The sequence below is a fragment of the Henckelia pumila genome, chromosome 2 (genome assembly GCF_033568475.1).
Source record: "Henckelia pumila isolate YLH828 chromosome 2, ASM3356847v2, whole genome shotgun sequence".
Classification (NCBI taxonomy): Eukaryota; Viridiplantae; Streptophyta; class Magnoliopsida; order Lamiales; family Gesneriaceae; genus Henckelia; species Henckelia pumila.
In genome coordinates, this window is record NC_133121.1 from 3048720 (window position 1) to 3069880 (window position 21161).

At 34.7% G+C, this 21161-nt stretch overlaps 2 protein-coding genes and 1 non-coding gene across 4 annotated transcripts; 1 reads left to right on the forward strand and 2 right to left on the reverse strand.

Moving 5' to 3' along the window:
• Positions 1 to 31: 31 nt before the first annotated feature.
• LOC140878763 (probable receptor-like serine/threonine-protein kinase At4g34500) lies at positions 32 to 4847 on the reverse strand. Of its 2 annotated transcripts, none has more exons than XM_073282381.1 (7): positions 4206 to 4847; positions 2482 to 2586; positions 2287 to 2409; positions 1510 to 1680; positions 1282 to 1411; positions 957 to 1166; positions 32 to 324 (listed from the first exon to the last, which is right to left on the reverse strand). In XM_073282381.1, the coding sequence occupies exons 1-7, from the start codon at positions 4769 to 4771 to the stop codon at positions 286 to 288; spliced, it is 1344 nt and encodes a 447-aa protein (XP_073138482.1). In that variant the 5' UTR covers positions 4772 to 4847; the 3' UTR covers positions 32 to 285. The 2 variants fall into 2 exon arrangements, with proteins under 2 accessions (XP_073138482.1, XP_073138483.1); XM_073282382.1 differs by having other exon boundaries at positions 32 to 360.
• Positions 4848 to 16255: 11408 nt separating this feature from the next.
• TRNAQ-CUG (transfer RNA glutamine (anticodon CUG)) lies at positions 16256 to 16327 on the forward strand. Its single transcript has one exon. It is a non-coding gene; the product is annotated as a tRNA-Gln (tRNA).
• A 130-nt stretch (positions 16328 to 16457) lies between these two features.
• On the reverse strand, positions 16458 to 20678 carry LOC140880725 (probable LRR receptor-like serine/threonine-protein kinase At2g16250). The gene is made up of 4 exons (XM_073285413.1): positions 18250 to 20678; positions 17794 to 17922; positions 17535 to 17548; positions 16458 to 17441 (listed from the first exon to the last, which is right to left on the reverse strand). The coding sequence occupies exons 1-4, from the start codon at positions 20196 to 20198 to the stop codon at positions 16825 to 16827; spliced, it is 2709 nt and encodes a 902-aa protein (XP_073141514.1). The 5' UTR covers positions 20199 to 20678; the 3' UTR covers positions 16458 to 16824.
• Between the last annotated feature and the right edge of the window lie 483 nt (positions 20679 to 21161).

Below are 21161 nucleotides of genomic sequence, written 5' to 3' on the forward strand. Positions count from 1 at the left end.
TCTAAAGAAATAAGGAAACTGGTGACTAAACTAACATATGTATTTCAACCATAGTTATTTACATACATAAAGTCAAATGAAAATTATCCGAAAAACATATAAGTTGCAACTGAATGTTATTTACAACCTCATAATCATAGCTTATATGCAAAAAAATCCAATTCTATATAATATTTTAGACGGGGCTAAACTGATATGAAAACTTGCCAACACAATAGAAGCTGCGCAAACCACGACTCCTCCTCGTTCTCGCCTTTGTCTTTCTTCCATCCTCATTGACCACTTTTATGGTAATGGAATCCTACAGCCAGCAGTTGTTTGTGCCTGTGGGGACGGTTTTCAACCAGTGAGTCGAGGACCCTAATAAGATAAGATGTAAGAAGATACGATTTTATGAAGTTGTCATAATGATAAACAAAAAACCCATTATGCGCCGAAGCAAATGAATAGATCAACTACGATTGATATAGCAGGGTTTAAGGGAAGCAACGCTGCACCTGAGATTAAGAGGGCAATTCTGGTTCAGGTGATGCTACTATCATTAATTAGCAACCAAATAAATTAAGTTAATCTACAAAAGCCAGTTAAGGGACAGCACCTTCACAAGACTACATCCAAATATTTGGAAGCTATGGGACACAGGACTACAGGATTAAAAGAGAATGGAATCCTATATATAGAACCACAGTGAAACACTATCTCTTGTCAAATATTAAAGCTCTCTAATATGTTCGAGAGCAGGAAAATAAGTGTTCCTGCACATATGAAAAGAACTAGTTATGATTCCAACAATGAGGTAATCTTGATTATTACATCTAACCTGTCTAATCCTGATTGTTATTTCGACACATTATGAAAGTAATCCGTTTCTACTATTATTACTGATTAACCAGGATAGTAAGAGCTATCACTAGAGCTTATTTCTTATGTACGGTCAGAGAGTTGGCAAAGCTCACAGTAAGGTAAGGAAATTCATCTGCCTCAAGCATGTGTACAATCTGTCCCATCTTTGGGCGCTTGTTGGCGTCCAAATCTACACAACGAAGGCAAACGAGTAGCATTCTCTTCAAAACTCTTGGGGGAGGATGAACATCAATAGAGGGGTCAACCAACTCTTCACCACGACGACTTGTTATCATTCCTTTTACCCAATCAATCAAATTCACCTGACATTGGGAAAGGGAGATCAAATTAAAATTAAACATCAAAATATTTTGGAGATATGTAAGACATCGTATAAGGTGATCCTTCCGGTCCGATTTCAGAGAACACATTCTCAACCTCTCCAGGTGGTCTCGAATAATCTACGGGGATCCTTCCAGTGATCATTTCCATGAGTAGAACTCCATAACTGTATACATCATTTCCTTCATTAAGCATGCCAGTACTTGCATACTCGGGTGAGACATATCTAGTAAATAAGCAAACCAAACTTGTCAGAAATGGTAATAGTATTTTCAACTAGTTACTTGAAGTAAAATCATTTAACAAAGGTCAGAAAGAATATACCCAAATGTTCCCATCACTCTAGTAGTAACATAGCTTTTCTCAGATCCCAATAGTTTTGCAAGCCCAAAATCCGATATTTTCGGATTCCATTTCCTATCTAAAAGAATATTACTGGATTTCACATCTCGATGAACAACTTTGGGTTCTAATCCTTCATGCAAGTACGCCAGCCTGGAAAAAATGCACAAGTACTGACATGGATAGAAGTAGAGAATAAGGACACGTGGATATTCACAAATGAAACTTCATCTTGGATCTTGAGAAGGTATTTGGTGTGGTTTTGAAGCTGCCTCGGTGGATTTAAATTTAATGAAAGTACTTAAAATGTAGATTCAGATAGCCTTAATTTTAGGAGAATTTAAAATTTTAGAATGGCTAAGACACAAGCTTAAAATGATGGTGAAAAGAATTTAAAATCCAAAGAATCCACAGTCATCCAGACACGACCTACTGATTTAAATGAAGAATTTGAAATATTATGATTTCAAATTAATCAATCCAAGCACAACCTTGAGAAAGTCTTTCACTACCATAATTACTTACAAAATAATTCAAGACATCGTGATATTAACAATGAAACATAACAAAAACTGAGCGGAAACATCAAGCAATCAACAATAAAAGCAAAACGTTGCATTGTAGATCATTTGTTCAATGTTAGTTTTGGTATCAACTTCATGAATACAAAAGAAGCCAAACATTTGGGACTAAATTTCACAAAAAAGAATGACATGCTGAAAAACCAGTCGATACACATCGAACAATACTAAGCCTCACCCTCTGGCTGTTCCAACGGCAATTTTCATCCTGATCTCCCATGTTAAAGGGCTAACTGGCCCCACTTCACCATGTAACCATTGCTCTAAATTGCCATTATCAATGTACTCATAGACAAGCAACCTGAATCCGAATAAAAAGGTCCAGTTACAGTTCAAGATCATATCTATAATAAAGCAAAATTCATTGTGGTACCTCTGTGCGCCTTCTGCACAATAACCTATCAAACCTACAAGGTTTTTGTGTCTTACTTTGCCTATTGCTTCAACTTCCACCTTAAACTCCTTCTTTGCTTGACCCCTATTCACAAGAATAATATATGGCATTAGCATTGATTCATACCCTGCAAGCTACAGATAGCTGCACCCGCTTGAACATATTGTTTGCTTGTATTACTTGATAATGCATAAGTTTGTGCACAAAATTGATGCACTTTCTGTGAAGGCATATATTCATGCAGATGTCGGAATTTTGCTGCACATCAAGATTGTGATCAAGCTCAATCAAGTTTTCACATAGTCATTAAGCCGGCCTCAATGGGAAAAGAAAATGGAGCACCTAACAACGCATCTTCACAGACCAAGAACTACGAGATCACCCCTTTCATTCTGTCTTTTGTTGAAATAATGGACGGAAGTTATTTTGTGCGCCAATACACAAGATTCTCATTTAGGAGCACATTGAGTAATCCCTAGAGAAACTACCATGTGGTTAATTTTCGGCCCATAGAATAATTGTCCTCCATAAGGAACTTATGTCAAAACTATACTAAGACAAGGATGGCGTTCACCTTGGAAGACAAACTGAAAGCTACTGCTTCAAAATACTCCATATATGTACAAGAACTATATCACATCCATTTTGAATTAGTTATCATGTATGTTTACCAACTCAGAGATATACTAACCAATCCAATCAACACACTACTTTATTAGTGTAAAAACATCCTCGTTGTAACCAAAAACTATTGTGAGGCCTAAAAGTTGTGAAAATGTAACTAGCACTATAACTACCCTTTTCCAAGACCAGCCATAACAAACAAGTTATGGCTAAATGGTTCCATGAATAGAAATTTCACTTTTTGACGCATTCTAGTACAGCGGAATATCACTGTCATGAACTAACGTATAACAGATTATACAATACACAACCCAATAATTTTGCTTAATTAAGAAAACGAGGAGTCGGGAGTATAATAAGTGAAGTAAGGCAAAGAGCATAAAAACGTCGAAATAAAGGCAAAAGGACAGTGCCAAGCAAGACTAGATAAAGTGACAGCTTGATAATGCAACAGCTATAATAAATAATCAGAAGTAAAAAGAGGGGGTATCAAGCTTGCGTTCCATAATAGAATATATCGCAAGAAGGGACAAAAGATGTAAAGAGGAAAAAAAATCATCCCTTACTTTTTCTTTGTAATTTTAAAGGAAAGAGATCCAACTCAGTCACCTACCAACTACACAGTAAAATCAATACAATCCAGATGTCTGATGGGTTTGATCTTCTTTCAATTCAGCAAAAGCGTTACCACCAAATGGACATATAAAATCCCATTTCCAAAATATCAAAAAACTATATATCGTCGATTATGTCCAGTTCAAGTGTCACAAATACTCTGAATGGCTAAATAAAAAACGAGCTCCATTTCCAATGGCCCAACTTAATACCGGAGCACGCCTCGACTTCCAGTTTCTCAAGATGAAACATTTAACCATATTAATCTTTAATTTTATCCGTTCAAGTACGTAGTAACTTTTCTGCTGGAGTTTTATTCATAAATTAAAAAAAAATTGAAAAAGAAAATCGATGGAACCCAACAAGAATTCGGTTTTGCGTTTTCTTTTTTAATTCAAAGACCAGTAGAGCATGATAGCATAATTTTTATCCTTTTTTTCGTCTATACCCGAGCCAAGACTTACTTGTTGTTTAGAAGATTTTTTACGGCAACAACAAAACCATCAGGCAGGACACCTCGGTAAACAATACCATAGCCTCCTTCTCCGATCACATTCTCATCACAAAACTGATTCGTGGCGATTTGAAGCTCCCTTAAACTGTACGACCGTCCCCACCCGGAATTCCCCAAACCATCTGCAGAGGCCGACAGTGCCGCAGATGACTCGCTCTGTGTCAAAGTCGATTCATTGCTCTCGGAGCTCCTCTTCTTGTTCTCCGTATCAATCTCCACAATCCCCGCCGCATCACCTACTAGAACTATCGCTTTGCTATTCTCATCCCCTTCTCGGGTTGCTTGAACTTGATCGGACGCTTTAACTTCACTGATCTCCTGGCAAACCAGCGGCAAAATCCCCGGGCTTCGTTTCACCCCAATGCGGCCTCGCTTCGACCTCCATTTCCGACTAAGAATCACGAAAATTACAGAAAAAACGGCGAGCACAACCGCGATTGTGGCGATTACGATAACGTACAGTTTTTGGCCGAAAATCGGAGTTTTGGAGTTGAGAATGCCGCCGGAAACTGCCATTTTCCGGCGAGATCGTACTCTCGAAGCTCTGACTAGGGAAAATTGCAGTGGAGACTGAAAAAGTAATGATGCATTTTGGCAGCTATGGAGTGGACATGCAACGGTTAGTAAAGTGGAAGATTTATTTATAATACTTGTAAAATTTTGGCAAACAAAATTTAATAATTTTTTTTAAAAAAATAATTTGTAATATCCCAGATTTAATGGTAATTTAATTGATAATTTTAATTTTAAAACATAGAAATTTAAAAATAAAATTTTCATGACGAAAATAAGTTAAACTCGACTTGAACTTGATCAAAATTGAGCTGTGAGCACTTTTTGAACAACTCGATTTGTCATACTTAACAATGAATGGAAATATTTTTATATTTTTATTTCAAATATCCCAAATTCCCAATCCATGCAAAATGAAAAATAATATTACATGTACATTGAGAATTACACGTTGGATTATACACTGCACTAGCAAAATTATAAAATTATCTCTCAATTATATTTGAAAAAACTCTTTAGAAAAATACATTTAGATAGTTACGTAATTTCAAATGCAGTGTATAATTCAATGTGTAACTCTGTATGTACGTGTAGGGTTATATATATCTATAATATATTATTAAACTTGAGATATTTTAGTGTTATGATCCAGCATCGCAGTGTCAAAATTAATCATAAATTAATCTAATACTCATTTGATAACTCTTTAATTACGAAAATATTATATTCTTTTGGTGAATATTTATATACGGAAAATATAATTTTGTATTTCATTTTTTGTTTATTTTTATTAAAAAATGTTCTATACAAACACGCAATGCATATCTCTTATAAATACTAATATATATATATATATATATATATATATATATATATATAGGTTTAAAACATTAGAAAAACTGTTTTTTTGGTGTGGCATGAACACATCAAAAAAAAAATTCTATTTTGCCTTTTTCTGATATAAATTTATACAGAACTTTCACACTAAAAAAAGCTCAATCACCTTTAAAAAAATTATGTATATATATATTATGTTGCACATGCAAGACGCGTGCGTCACTAGTATATATTTAAATTAATGTCTAGATATAGTCATTTAAAACCCATGTTTTCAAACATATTACGGTTGTTTCGCTAAATTTTGCAAATTCATTTTATTTTAATATGATATATATTAATTACATGTAATTTTAAAGATAATTACTACTGGTATTATTGCAAATTCCTTTTTCAAACAATTCCACGTATTATCAACTTCTTTAAAATAAAAAAAAATATTTCTATCAAACACAATCTCACATTGATTTGAATATCTTGCGAACGTCCACATGAGTATAGACGAGTTGGTTAGGCACGACTCACGAGATAACGTGGGAAGAAATTTCCTAGTGTTACATATTCGGTCGTCGTGTGGAGCATATTTTTTGGTGAAATATTGTGGGGTATGCTTTGGGGGTTGATTCTGTTGCTCCCTCCTTCGGGTCTCTATCGCTCGTGCACATCCGTCGATTTAAACTTGCATGAGTCAATAGACCTCTAACTCACGTAGGATGAATTCTACTTGGGGATCAACCTTTTTAGAATATCTTGCGAACGGCTCGATTTGATTCCACTTTTCAGCGAGACATTTGTCCACGAATAGAAAAACTAGTGTTGGTTAATGGATAGATATGTTGTTTTTGATTGATAATGAACAAAGTAACAGAGTACGAAATGCAGGTGCCGTGGCAAGTAAATCCGAATCGCTAAAGAGATTTTTCTAGTGTATTTAATGCAATTTGTATTTTGTATCATATAATATACAACTATGTTACAACCTGTGGCCTAAAAATAAATTTTGGGGCCACCACACATTTTTCCTGTCTGATTTGTGAGGTTTGATTGAATCATTTTGGGTCCCTTCTAAGGGTGCAAACGAACCGAACTTGTTCGTGAGTTTTACGAGCTCGCTCGATAAATATTTGATTCGTATTCGAGCTTATCGAACTCGAGCCGAATTCGAACATGTTCGAACTTTTTTTCGAGCCGAGCTCGAGCCGAAATTACTCTGTTCGATAGTTCGCGAATAGTTCGCGAGCTTTAATATTTAATTAATATAATATAATTATATAATAATATATATACATTTCGAGCTTTCGAACCATAATATCCGAATAGTTCACGAATAGGTTCGAATATTTCGAACCGAACTCGAACTTCATTTCGAGCCGAAATCGAGCCAAAATATTTGAAATTATCGAACTTCGAATCGAGCTCGAACTCGAATATACTCTTATCGAGCTGAATTTGAACCTTAAAATTTTACCATTATTCGGCTCAATTCGGTTCGTTTGCACCCCTCACTCCCTCCTCTTTGTTACGCACATAAATCATTTCATGTATTTATATATAAGTTTAAAATATCCGAAATTCATCTATCAATTTTTTTAGTCGATATTAAATGTGCTTCTTATAATCAATGTTTTTTTTTCTCGAATTGATAGTTCAAAATTATCAAAAACCAAAAGAAAGATAACAATGTAAACTGTAAAGGTTTATTGACCCAAGGACTCATCGGACATTACAACATAAGCGAGAGGAAAAATCAGTATTCTTCAGACCTTGTATCGAACTGTGAGTGACTCAAGTTGTTACATCACACCTTCGAACCAAGTTTCTAGCGAATTAAAGAAGATTCAACAAAGTGAACAAAGAATTCGTTTCATTAAATCATGATCGATGAACTTGCAATATGAGAGGAAATAGAAAAAACTGTAATTTTAGTCATGTTTGTTTGTAAATTTGCGATTCGATTTTATATATTTTCATATTTCAATTTTAGTCCTACATGTTTTGATATTTGACAATTTTATTCTTTTTTCTTCGAAAATGTTTACGTGTCACTATACACATCAGTTCCGCATCATCACTACTTTGATCGCCACATCAGAAAAAAAAACTAAAATTGTCAAAAAAAAAACAAAGATAACGAACTAAAATTAAAATCTGAAGATATAGAGGATCAAAATCGCAAATTGATAAATTTTTGGACAAAAAAATAATTTTTTCCAAAAAATATTATTGGGGGACCTTGAAAATAATTCAAAATCTTACACCAGACAAGTTTATTTCCTGCGGGTCAAGCTCGCCCTCACGCCGAGTGAAAAGCAGAACACCTCAAGTATGTGAAAATTTGTAGGCGGACGCTGTTGGCCAAATTATTTCAATAGAATTGAATTTATATGTTAGCTTGATGTCATAATAGTTGACATAGAGATCATAATATAATGTTTGGACTATAAAATGATTTAAAATATTTGCATTGTATTGTTATTATTCCATGTGTTTTAATTATTTAGGTTCTTTTATAAAATATAGATTAAGAAAAATCATTGAAAAAATAAATTTTTATACAAACTTCATAGTTTATTTTTATTTAATTCATTCAAAAAATGATCCGAATTTTTCAAGATTTAATTAATAAAACTATGTTGATAAAATAGTAGAAAACTAATGTTAAATATGATACGAGTCTATATATACAAACAAAAAAATGTTACATGTGTAATCAACATGAATGGGGAAGTATTAAGCTTAGTTTTCTATAAACCAGCACATACATAATCCATCTATTGATATCAAAACATACGTCACATCCTCGATCACATAGATTACAAGTCAGTGTAATTACTGTGAAAGGATTGTTAAAAGTGATAATTCAATTAAAAAAACGATTAAAATATTGCATTTAAACTGTTGTATATTTTAAAAGATTCAAAGTACATCATCACCATAATTTATTTAAAGTAGTGTTTGAGATACAAAATCAATTAATTATGTTTAAGACTAGTTGGTTCGGGCTTGATCTGTTTCTTTTTCTTCAAGTGCAAATACATGAAAGTTGAAACATGCATAGACCAAATTTGTGGACGACTTATTTATCACACTCTCTTTTCGTCCGAAACATAAATGTCACATTTGTTGTGAAAAAGTAAAAATTTACGGTAAAAAATAAAAACTCAAAAACTCAAAATTTATCAAATTCTACACTTTATAAAATTTTTCTCTCTTCACAATTGTGTTTTTCTACACAAATGGAGAGACCTATTTATAGATCTCAATTGGAGATTAGTCAAAAATTAATACATCATTAATTACATCATCACACACTAATTTTCAATATTTTACAACTCAATTTTCAACTTTCAACCTTCAACATTCAACAATAAATAATAATATATATTTATATATATTTTCAACACTCCCCCTTGTGATGATGATCATGATAGAACGACTATCTCCATTACGTGTTGTATAATGCCTCGTTAAAAACCTTACTAGGAAAAACTCATTGGGACAAAAACCATAGTAAGGAAAAAAGAGTGCAGCCACGTAAACTCCCCCTGATGTCAACATGAATGATTCTTCACATATTTCGTAGATTGCGCATCCCAATATTATAAATGTGTTTTCTGAATATCGCCGTGGGAAGTGCCTTTGTGAAGAGATCGGATGAGTTCTCACTTGATTGAATGTAACAGATATCAATATCTTTATTCTTCTCCAGCTCTTGAGTGTATGCAAAGAATTTAGGAGGAATATGTTTAGTTCTGTCACTTTTGATGTATCCTTCTTTCATTTGGGCAACACATGCGGCATTATCTTCATACAGTGTGATTGGATTCTTGTCCACTGATAATCCGCAAGAAGTTTGGATATGCCGAGTCATTGATTTAAGCCAGACACATTCACGGCTTGCTTCATGTAGTGCAATAATCTCGGCATGATTTGATGAAGTTGTAACAAGTGTTTGTTTCTGTGATCGCCAAGAGATTGCAGTGCCTCCACGAGTAAATGCATATCCGGTTTGGGAACGTGCCTTATGTGGATCAGATAAGTATCCAGCATCAGCATAACCAATTATTCTCTGATTTGTATCTTTTGGATACAAAAGTCCCAAATCCGTCGTTCCTCGTAAATAACGGAATATATGTTTAATTCCGTTCCAGTGCCTCTTCGTTGGACATGAACTGAATCTTGCCAATAAATTTACTGCAAAAGATATGTCTGGTCTAGTGCAATTTGCAAGATACATAAGGGCACCAATGACACTTAGATATGGTACTTCAGGACCAAGAACAACTTCATCATCTTCACATAGACGAAATGGATCCTTTTCTATATTCAATGATCTGACAACCATTGGAGTACTTAAAGGATTTGATTGATCCATATTGAAACGTTTAAGGACCTTCTCTGTATAATTAGACTGGTGAACAAAAATTCCACATTCTTTTTGTTCAATTTGTAAACCAAGACAATACTTGGTTTTTCCAAGGTCTTTCATTTCAAATTCTTCCTTCAAGTATAACATCACTTCTTGAATTTCTTTATTCGTTCCAATGATGTTTAAATCATCAACATATACAGCAATAATCACGCATCCCGATGTTGTTTTCTTGATGAAAACACAAGGGCATATTGGATCATTTACATATCCCTTTTTCATCAAGTGTTCACTTAGCCGATTATACCACATTCGGCCGGATTGCTTTAATCCATACAATGATCTTTGTAATTTCACAGAATAAAATTCTCTGGGTTCTGAACTTTGTGCTTCTAGCATCTTAAATCCTTCAGGGATTTTCATGTATATATCACTATCAAGTGATCCGTATAAATAAGCTGTAACAACATCCATTAGACGCATGTCCAAGTTTTCAGACACTGCTAAACTGATCAAATACCGAAACGTAATTGCATCCATAACAGGAGAATATGTTTCTTCATAATCAATTCCAGGTCTTTGAGAAAAACCTTGTGCAACAAGTCGAGCTTTATATCTCACTATTTCATTTTTCTCATTTTTCTTTCGAATAAAAACCCATTTGTACCCAACAGGTTTAACACCTTTAGGTGTAAGGACTATAGGTCCAAAAACACTACGTTTATTTAGCTAATTTAATTCAACCTGGATGGCATCTTTCCATTTTGACCAATCCTTTCGAGTTTTGCATTCACCAAAAGATTTTGGTTCATTATCTTCATTTACGATGTCACATGCCACATTGTACGAAAATATCTCATCAATATCTTGTACATTCTTTCGGTTCCATATTTTTCCAGTATTAATATAATTGATAGAGATTTCATGATTCTCGTCAGTTTGTGGTTCTGACAAAATATTTTCATCATCGTGTGTTTCTTCTGGAACACCATTTTCTATTTTCTGATCATCATTTTTCTCTATGTATTTTCTTTTCCGAGGATTTTTATCCTTTGAACCGATTGGCCTTCCACGCTTCAGGCGTTTTATGACATCATGAATGTCTTCATTTTGTTTCTTTGGAATTTCAACTCGAGCAGGGGCATTTACAGCAGGTATATATGATTTTGTTACCCCTTTTGTGTCTGCAAATGCATCTGGCATTTGATTTGCTATTCTTTGCAAATGCACAATTTGCTGTACATCTTTATCACATTGTTTAGTTCTAGGATCCAAATGTAATAATGATGGTACATACCATGTGATTTCTTTTTCGATGTGTTTCTTTTCTCCCCCTAACATTGGGAAGTTATTTTCATCAAAATGACAATCAGCAAACCGTGCTGTAAACACATCGCCTGTCTGAGCCTCAAGATATCTAATGATTGATGGACTATCATAGCCGATATAAATACCATTCTTTCTTTGAGGTCCCATTTTTGTTCTTTGAGGTGGTGCAATAGGCACATACACCATACATCCAAAAATTCTCAAATGAGAAATATCTGGTTCTTTGCCAAATACAAGCTGTAATGGGGAGTGTTTATGATATGCACTTGGCCTGATGCGAATCAATGCAGCAGCATGTAAAATTGCATGTCCCCATATAGAAATATGGAGTTTCGTTCTCATAATCATTGGTCTAGCAATCAACTGCAGACGTTTAATCAATGATTCAGCTAATCCATTTTGTGTATGAACATGAGCTACAGGATGTTCAACAGTAATTCCCATCGACATACAATAGTCGTTAAAAGTCTGGGAAGTAAATTCTCCAGCATTATCAAGTCTTATTTTCTTGATCGTATATTCGGGAAATTGATTCCGCAATTTTATTATTTGAGCCATCAATTTTGCAAATGCCACATTCCGAGTGGACAATAAACATACATGTGACCATCTGCTAGAGGCATCGATCAATACCATAAAGTATCGAAATGGTCCACATGGTGGATGAATTGGCCCACAAATATCACCTTGAATACGTTCAAGAAATATGGGTGATTCCTTTTGGATTTTAGCTGGTGATGGTCTTATAATAAGTTTCCCCACAGAACATGCCTTACACTGAAACTTATTATTTTGAAAGATCTTCTGGTCTTTCAGTGGATGACCACTTGTATTTTCTATAATCCTTCGCATCATTATTGAACCAGAATGTCCCAATCGATCATGCCAATTTGTTAGTATTGAAGAATTTCCAATAACCATATTTGATTCGATTGGACTTATATGTGTATAATGCAATCCAGTAGGGAGCATTGATAATTTCTCAACTACATATTTCTTTCCTGATTTATATGTAGTAAGACACATATATTTCTCATTTTCTTCGGTTATTGTTTCCGTATCATAATCATGAGAATATATATCATTAAAACTCAACAAATTTCTTTGTGATCGTGGTGAATATAAAGCACTATTTATCAAAAATTTTGTACCATTAGGTAACAAAAATTGTGCTTTGCCACATCCTTCAATCAAGTCTACAGGACCTGATATTGTATTCACCATTGTTTTTGTTGGTTTTAATTCCAAGAAATATTTTTCATTTCTGAGGATAGTGTGCGTTGTACCACTATCTGGTATGCAAACTTCCAGTGCATTATTTCCATCTTTGATCATAGCATTTTCCATAATGATCTTCAAAAACAATATGCAATAAAATGAATTAAGAAAGATACATGCAAACAATACATGCAAAATATAATATGTTTTATAAAATAAAAATTACATTGTTACATTCTTTTCCCACCAGTATATTTAATCAATATCTTCGAAATCATTCAAAAAGTAGGCAGCATCTAAATTCATTGAACCACTTGCATGGTCAATGTTTTCAGTAAAATTGGTCTCTTTTTCTTTCCCCTTTATTGAATCTTTATAGAGCTTATACAGATGCTCAGGGGCTCGACAAGTTCTTGACCAATGTCCTGGAGTGCCACATTTATAACAAACACTCTCAGTTCTTTTTGGATGATTTTCATTTTCACCCGTAGTATCATGCTGCCTCTTTTGTGGGTGGTTCGTGACGTTCCTTTGAGATGAGTTATTGAAATAACTATCTCTTTTATTTTCAAATCCACGGCCTCGACCACGACCGCGATCATTTCTACGTCCACGTCCACGCCCACGTCCTCGTCCACGACCTCGACCAAAATCTTGTCTATATCTTTGATTTTGGTTTTCATTTTTACTTACGACATTTGCTTCAGGAAATGCCGTTGAACCAGTAGGTCTGGACTGATGATTTCTCATGAGCAATTCATTATTCTTTTCCGCCACGAGTAAACATGCGATGAGTTCTGAGTATCTTGAAAATCCACGCACTCTATATTGCTGTTATAGAGTTATATTTGATGCGTGGAATGTGGAAAATGTCTTTTCAAGCATTTCCATCTCAGTAATATTATGCCCACAAAATTTCAGCTGTGAGACAATTCGATACATCGCAGAATTATAATCACTCACCTTTTTAAAATCTTGGAATCTTAAGGTATTCCATTCATCTCGTGCGGTCGGAAGTATAACTTCCCGTATATGCTCAAAACGTTCTTTTAACCCTTTCCACAAAATCATTGGGTCTTTTTCGGTCAAATATTCACATTTCAACCCCTCATCAAGATGTCTGCGTAAAAATATCATCGCTTTTGCTTTATCTTGTGAGGATGATATGTTATTTTCTTTGATAGTTTCGTTAAGACCCAATGACTCGAGATGCATTTCTACATCGAGGGTCCATGGCATATAATTCTTTCCGGTTATATCAAGTGCAATGAATTCGAGTTTCGCCAAGTTCGACATGGTGGTACTAGAAAATAACAATGCATTTTATTAGTTAATTTTCATAAATATGACAATACAAAATAATGGAAGAACGTAAATTACAAGTGCGTATACAAATAGAGAAAAAATATGTGTTGGAAAATCGCTGGTGAGTAAAAGACTCGTGAGCATGATGATCATAGTCGTTATGAAAAATATCCTTATAAATGTCATCATCTCCATCTTCGAAAAAACCGAGAATAAAATATTTTGAGAGAAAGAATGAATTTGGTGTGATTGAAAATGAGTTTGAGTGAACATATTTATAGGGCAAAAACTAGCCGTTTTGTTACCGTTTGTGACCGATGGGGGTAAAGAAAAAATTGAGTATGTGTTGAATAAAAATTCGTGATAATCATGTAATGCATATAATGATAATCATAATTAAATAATTATGTATATCATATCACATTATTATAAGGTCAGTGTCGTAGACAGCCTTTTATATAATGTTGTGAAATTATACCAATATAGTTAGTATAAAGTCAGGTATAGTATATCATATCACATTATTATAAGATCGGTGTCGTAGACAACCTTTTATATAATAACATGAGATTATACAAATATGGTTAGTATATAAATACACAATAATATATATCATATCACGTTATTATAAGGTCAGTGTCATAGACAACCTTTTATATAATAACATGAAATTATATATTAATATAGTTAATATATATACATAATAAATATATATCACGTTATTGTTTAAAAACCTTAGAGGCTTTTATACTTGTCGTATCCCTTACCGGGAGTGTGGGATGTCGTCTTAACATCCTCCCAGGATTTATAACAAGTTTTGAAAAAAAACTTATTTTTTTTCATAACATGATATTATATATTAATATATACACAAAAAAATATATAAACAGTAAAATAAAAATTCTTACTTGTTGAATATTTTTGACTTCTTCTTGTATTTTGGAGCGTCGGAAAATATAGAGAACCTTCGAGCGATCGTGCTGATAACGTGTTGTGAAAAAGTAAAAATTTACGGTAAAAAGTAAAAACTCAAAAACTCAAAATTTATCAAATTCTACACTTTATAAAATTTTTTTCTCTTCACAATTGTGTTTTTCTACACAAATGGAGAGACCTATTTATAGATCTCAATTGGAGATTAGTCAAAAATTAATACATCATTAATTACATCATCACACACTAATTTTCAATATTTTACAACTCAATTTTCAACTTTCAACCTTCAACATTCAACAATAAATAATAATATATATTTATATATATTTTCAACAACATTTTATTTGTCGTTACAAATATATATTAAATGTTTCACATTTTAAAATATTTTATCTTTTTTTTAACCAATCTACCTTATCTTTAAACATATTAATTAACTACTTTCAACCATTTTTCAATCATATTAAAAAATCCAATTCGGTCGATCCCGATTATGTGACAAAATTGGTTCCAGTTGTTGGGATTCGTAACATTTTTATTAATTTGATTACTTATAAACTTTTTTGCGATGTGATTTTAGTGGGTGATTAATAAATTAAACCACTCATTCAAACTGAAAAAGGAAAGTTGGTTGAATGCAAAATATGAGTTAGTGTATGCTGCTATACCTAGAGACTAGAGTACTTTTCTCCGTATTTTAATATATATCATTATATTATGTGGGTTCATCATATTTTTATGAAATTTAACATATGTGCCGATAGATAATCCAAGAACTAATATTATGCCATATCATATAAAAAAAATACTTTAGATGCTGCATGAAATAATCTGCAAAATACTTACAAAATTATAATGCGCTTCGCTGTTGAACCCAAACATATGCGAGTGCTTGTTGCAGGCTTGCGTTCAAGTAATCATTTCTTGCATTTTATCCGATTTAAAATTCGCCAACACTAAGGTCTAAGTTTATGGCTAAGTTTATTTTTCTCTTTAAAAATCATTTGAAAGCTTATAAAATTTTTTGAAAAATAAAATATAAAAGTGTTTAATATAAAATGTTTGAAAGAGATTATATAATTTTTTTGAGAAAAAAATATTATAAAATTAAAACGCAAGTTGTTTGGAATTTTAGAAGTAATTGGGGGAAATAATTTCCATAAAACGCGTCTAGCTTCGTGGGCAAATTGGAGTCGTAGAAGTTGGTGGTTGAATAATGTATTGTTTAACTCAAATAAGTGCTTCCAATGAAGTTAATTTTTGATTAATTTGTAGTAATGTTAAAGGTATAATCAATATATAATATATTGTACATCGATTTTGACCGTAATTATGAATTTAATGTATCATGATATATTGATAAATTGAATATTTCTATTGCTTTTTTGTTGCGTATGAATGGATGTACAAATATTGTTGTATAGGGAGTATCGTGTTTAATTTAATTTGTTAGTTTGGATATATTAAAACAAAGCCAACACATCTGCAAGAACGGTCCCGTGGTCTAGTGGTGAGGACATTGGACTCTGAATCCAGTAACCCGAGTTCAAATCTCGGCGGGACCTTTGTTTTTATTATTTTTACCTTTTCCTTTGCAAAGAATAAATAAAGATGGATAAAGGAAACAAATTTTTGGTCTGTGAAAAAAGAAGAAATGTGCAGTGTGCTATCATTCAAGCAAATGAGCAATGCGTTCAATTTTCTTTTTTTTTTTCCCCTCCCAATTCGGAAATACACTTAGCAGTGTAATAATTTACAATTCACCAATGGACAAATATAAAATATCAATAAAATGCCAAAAAATTTCAACACAAATTACTCCCTTGCCACCTCTGCACTCTTATAACTCTCTCCCAGAAAAGAATGGGTGTCTCAAACATGTAAAGAACCTGCTTTCGCCTTTCTTGAAATCGAGCAAGCCCTTTCCGTGAATGTCAATGAACCCGGGAAGGAACAAACACTGATTAAATTTCAACTCCAAACCCCAGAGATGAAGAAGAATGTACAGGGAAACCAACAACCAAAGATTTCCACCAAGAATCAAGAATAATGAATTTCCGTTTTAGTTATCATTCGTTCTCTCTACATCATGCTCATTCTGAGGTTCTGGGAAAATTTCGACAGAGTGTCGCCTGGTTGAGGATGAATGACCATTACCATTTCCGTCACCATTATGACCACTTCCCTGAGACCCCATTGTCCCCGAGTGTTTGAAACTTCCGGCTCGTTCAACTTTTCGAGAAGTCCCAGCTGCCATATCTGACGAGCTGTGCCGCCAGCTGCTGAATAAAGTAGCATGGAACGACCCTCTGGATGACACGGTTCTAAGCCTAGCCGAACCTGTATTTTCTTCCCTGATGACTTTCAATGGATTTTCCAACGCTTTGAGTATGTAACGCATGGGAGGGCGTCTAGAAGGCTTGGGATTAAGGCAAGATCTCGCAACAATTGCCATAGCCCATACTTCCTCCAGAAGATCCTCATCTACGACAAGTGATGTATCCACGATATTTGTGACGAGTTCTTTGTTGTACATACTAATGCAACGTAGGGTTGTATCCAACCACTCTTTCATGTTGGAATCAGGCGATGAACTGATGCCAAGTTTACCAGTTACGAGCTCGAGCAGAACTTTCCCGAAACAGTACACATCATAGGCACATGTAGCGTAAGGCATACCTGGTCATTAGAATCAAATAATGAATCAATAAATAGACAGGAAAAAGATGATGACACAAAGAAAACCGCAGTTACAGAAGCTTGCTGATGCACCTTGGTCTGATGACCTGCAAAATAAATCATAAACACGTTGAATCAGGTTCATATACAGAAATAAAAATATTGCATCATTAAAATTCTCGAAATGTTGAAATCACCAAAAATGCCATGATTAAGAAGTACAAAATATGTATGACTAATAATAAATACAAAAATATGTGAATACCAAGGCTCGAATTTAACGCTATTTTTAACATTAATGTCAAGTAGCAGAACATCTCAAGTAGCTTACATAAAAAAGAAAATTACTTACAGTGGCAACCGTAGCAATTTTGTGATTCTGTTTTGATGAGCATCGCCTTCTTGAGCACAAACATTACTCAAGCTTCCTAATCTTACTTCAAATTTATCGTCAAGTAGTATGCTGCTGGCATGTACATCCCTTCAAGAATACAAAAACCAATTCTATCATAAGAAGAGGATTAAGGAGGTAGAATTGCATAGTTATCATTGCATTCAAGATAGACGACTAATGTCAGTCACTTTGAACTTGCATTTTAATTGATATTTTCTCTACAAAAATGTTGTGGCTTTATTTACCAGTATAACATGCTTTATTTAGCAAGAAAAGAGCAAAGCTCTAAGGTGCATGCTGTCTATTGACCATTATATCGGCAAAGAGCTCTTGTCTCAAAGTTTTGATAAGACGATAAAATCAGCCATGCTATTTTAAATAGGTAAACGGAAGGCAAGGAAAAAAAATAGGTACCTGTGAACTAGTGGCGGGGTGCACTCATGGTGCAGGTAACACAGACCCTCGGCAGCTCCAATTGCTATTTTGAGTCGTGTTATCCAATCCAGTGATTGCAAACCATCATCATCAGATTTAGTTTTCTTGAACAAAGAACTGGCCAAGTCTCCATTAGGCATGAACTTATAAACAAGAAACTTCTCGTTCTCGTTCTCCAAGCAATGCCCCAATAGTGGTACGAATCGAGGGTGGGATACTTTGCTGAAAAAGTCTAGTTCTAACATGTGTGCTTCCTTTTTTACCATTGGATTCAAATCCACTTTCTTGATTACTACTGGGATTCCACCTTCAAGGATTCCGCGGAAAAGATCACCTGATCGAGCATTTTTTATTAGATTTGAGTCATTGAATTCACCCGTGGCCTTGAGAATCTGCTGATAGGTAAACGTATCTCCGAGAATTGAAAAATTTAATGATGTCCCCGGAGGCGGTGGGCTTCCACCGGCAGGAACAGGCCCCACACCAATGTCACGTCGGTTTATTACGCCTCTCCTTTTCTTGCAACAAATCAGCAGCACTAATAAAATCACCAGGACAGAGATTATCCCGACACCACCAAGAACAGCAGCCAAAATTATTGCTTTTCTGTGACTCTTCTTATGGGTTTCTGCAGGAGGAGTTTCAGTGCCATTTGTGGATCCAAAATTATCGAACACTAAGCCCCTCTCCGAATAAAATGAGTCACATTCAGACGCATTTCTCTGATTAGCCACGTTCTGGAGGCAATTCAAACCAAGAGAAGAGTTGTCACGAGCATTACTCGGAACTGTGCCTTGGAAATAGTTGCCTGATGCATCGATAAAACTGAAGCTTCTGAATACAATAGGCAGATTTCCGTAAAACAGGTTATGAGAAATGTTAAGAGCTAAAACACTAGAATTGGAACTTGAAGTCACATTTGGCAGCCCACCAGTAAAGTTATTCCAAGACACGTCAAGGAACTGCAGTGTAGGGATAGACAACAACACAGCCGGAAAATCACTAGTGAAATCATTCCCACTCAAAACAAGAATCTGTAATCGAGTCAGAGGACGAAATAAATCCTCAGCCAGTGTTCCTGAAAGACCGTTGTTCCCAATTACTATTCGCCGCAAGTTTCTCAAACTCCTGAAATCCAGAGGAAGCGACCCTGTGAGAGAATTAAATCCGAGATCAAGCTCAACCAGATTAGAAAGATCACCGAGTTGTGCCGGTATTGAAGACGATAAACTGTTCCCAGAAAGATTCAAGAACTGCAACATAGACAGAGTCCCAATACCCGGAGGAATAACTCCAGACAAGAAATTTGCAGACATATCAAGAGAAGTAAGGTTTCCAAGCAAGGCAAAAGACTCCGGTATTGAACTTGTAAGCATGTTTCTCGAAAGATCGAGAACAGAAAGGCGAGATAACTGACCCAAACTGGTCGGAACTGCGCCAGTGAGATTGTTATCAGATATATACAGCTCAGCTAAGCTACTCAAATTGCCTAGAGTGGTCGGAATGACACCAGTAACCGAGCAAGAACTGAGATCAAGCACTTGGAGTGAGGCGAGCTGCAAGCCCAGCCATCCCGGAATCGGCCCGGGAAGCAAGAAATTTGAGGCGTTGAAAGAGGACAAAAGGGTCAAATTCTGGAGGGCATCCACTGAGAATTGAGGGTTTTGGCTTCCTCTCCGAGTTCTCCGGAACCCTGAAATGTTGATACCCATAACCCGGCCATTGTTGCACTGAATACCAACCCAAACTGTGCAGGGGTCCGATTTTATCGGCCACTCTTTAGCCTTCAACCCTAGTGAAGATCTCAGCTGAAGTAAAGCCAATCTATCTTGCGTTGAAACCGAGAATTGCTGCTCTAATGTACAACCAAACAACGACAATAACACAACTAAAACAACGAAAACCACACCGCTCCACCGATCCACCATTTCTGCTGCACCTTCATTGAACTTCGAGAAAAAGCCCCCTCACATTCATTTACACATACACAGCGCAAAACACTCAATCCCACACCAATAATTCAGGGATTCTTACTATACAAAAGAGCATGCATTTACTTTATTCAAAGGTTACAAAAACAAAACAAAAAGGTCCAAGAAAAGCGTAGAACACTCTTTGTTGAGTTTACCTTTCTGAGAATGAACAAAAAATAATCAGAACTCTTCGTCGATTCTTCAAATTCTAATCTTTTTTCCATTTACTTGAAAAAAAAACAAAATCACTTTTTTCCATTTTCTCTTTCTACCGCACTCCCTTTTCTCTCTCAACCCCCTTACAATCTTTCAGTTGACGAAGGATATAAAAGATAGAAGGGATTTATCATCAAAAACAAAAACAAAAAAAAGTCAAAAACTGAGATTTTAGGTAGGCGGAGAAAGAATTGGGTGACAATACTGAATGCTTCGAGAGTTGGCACTGCTGCTTCTTAGAGAGAGAGAGAGAGAAACCGGGAGTCCGGGATTAAAAAATTAAATTAAAAAAATTAAAAAATTTACACCGGGCGACCCTGTTAATGGATCCGGCCCGATTTTAAGTGGGTGGGTAAGTATGAAAATATAAAGGGTGAGGCAAGTGGAGCATGGACCACTGAATCGGGTTTGGATCTAATTAAAAATGGATTGACCGCCGAAAATCCCGCCCAATCCAGCTAAGCTTTTAAACTTCGACTGCTATTCTATATTGTACTTTCTCTCTCTGCATTTAGTTGTACATCATGGACACCTATTTATTACACAATCATGTTTTTTTATATTTTATATAATAATAAATAAATAAATTTTATAATAAATCTATTATTGATCCAGGTTTTAAAATTCATAATGTATCTGTGCTATGCTATCTATTCAGGAAAGGGGCAATCAACCTTTCTCAAATGCCAAAAAAAAAAAAAC

What these genes read in the sequence shown, in the direction of transcription:
- LOC140878763 (XM_073282381.1), bottom strand. Translation starts at nt 4,771, where the DNA reads ATGGCAGTTTCCGGCGGCATTCTCAACTCCAAAACTCCGATTTTCGGC. An exon ending in GCCGTTGGAACAGCCAGAGG is followed by an intron (nt 1,681 to 2,286) that starts GTGAGGCTTAGT and finishes CATTTTTTCCAG; the next exon opens with GCTGGCGTACTTGCATGAAG. An exon ending in AGAGTGATGGGAACATTTGG is followed by an intron (nt 1,412 to 1,509) that starts GTATATTCTTTC and finishes CTTATTTACTAG; the next exon opens with ATATGTCTCACCCGAGTATG.
- LOC140880725 (XM_073285413.1), bottom strand. Translation starts at nt 20,198, where the DNA reads ATGGTGGATCGGTGGAGCGGTGTGGTTTTCGTTGTTTTAGTTGTGTTA. An exon ending in ACCCCGCCACTAGTTCACAG is followed by an intron (nt 17,923 to 18,249) that starts GTACCTATTTTT and finishes GTATTCTTGAAG; the next exon opens with GGATGTACATGCCAGCAGCA.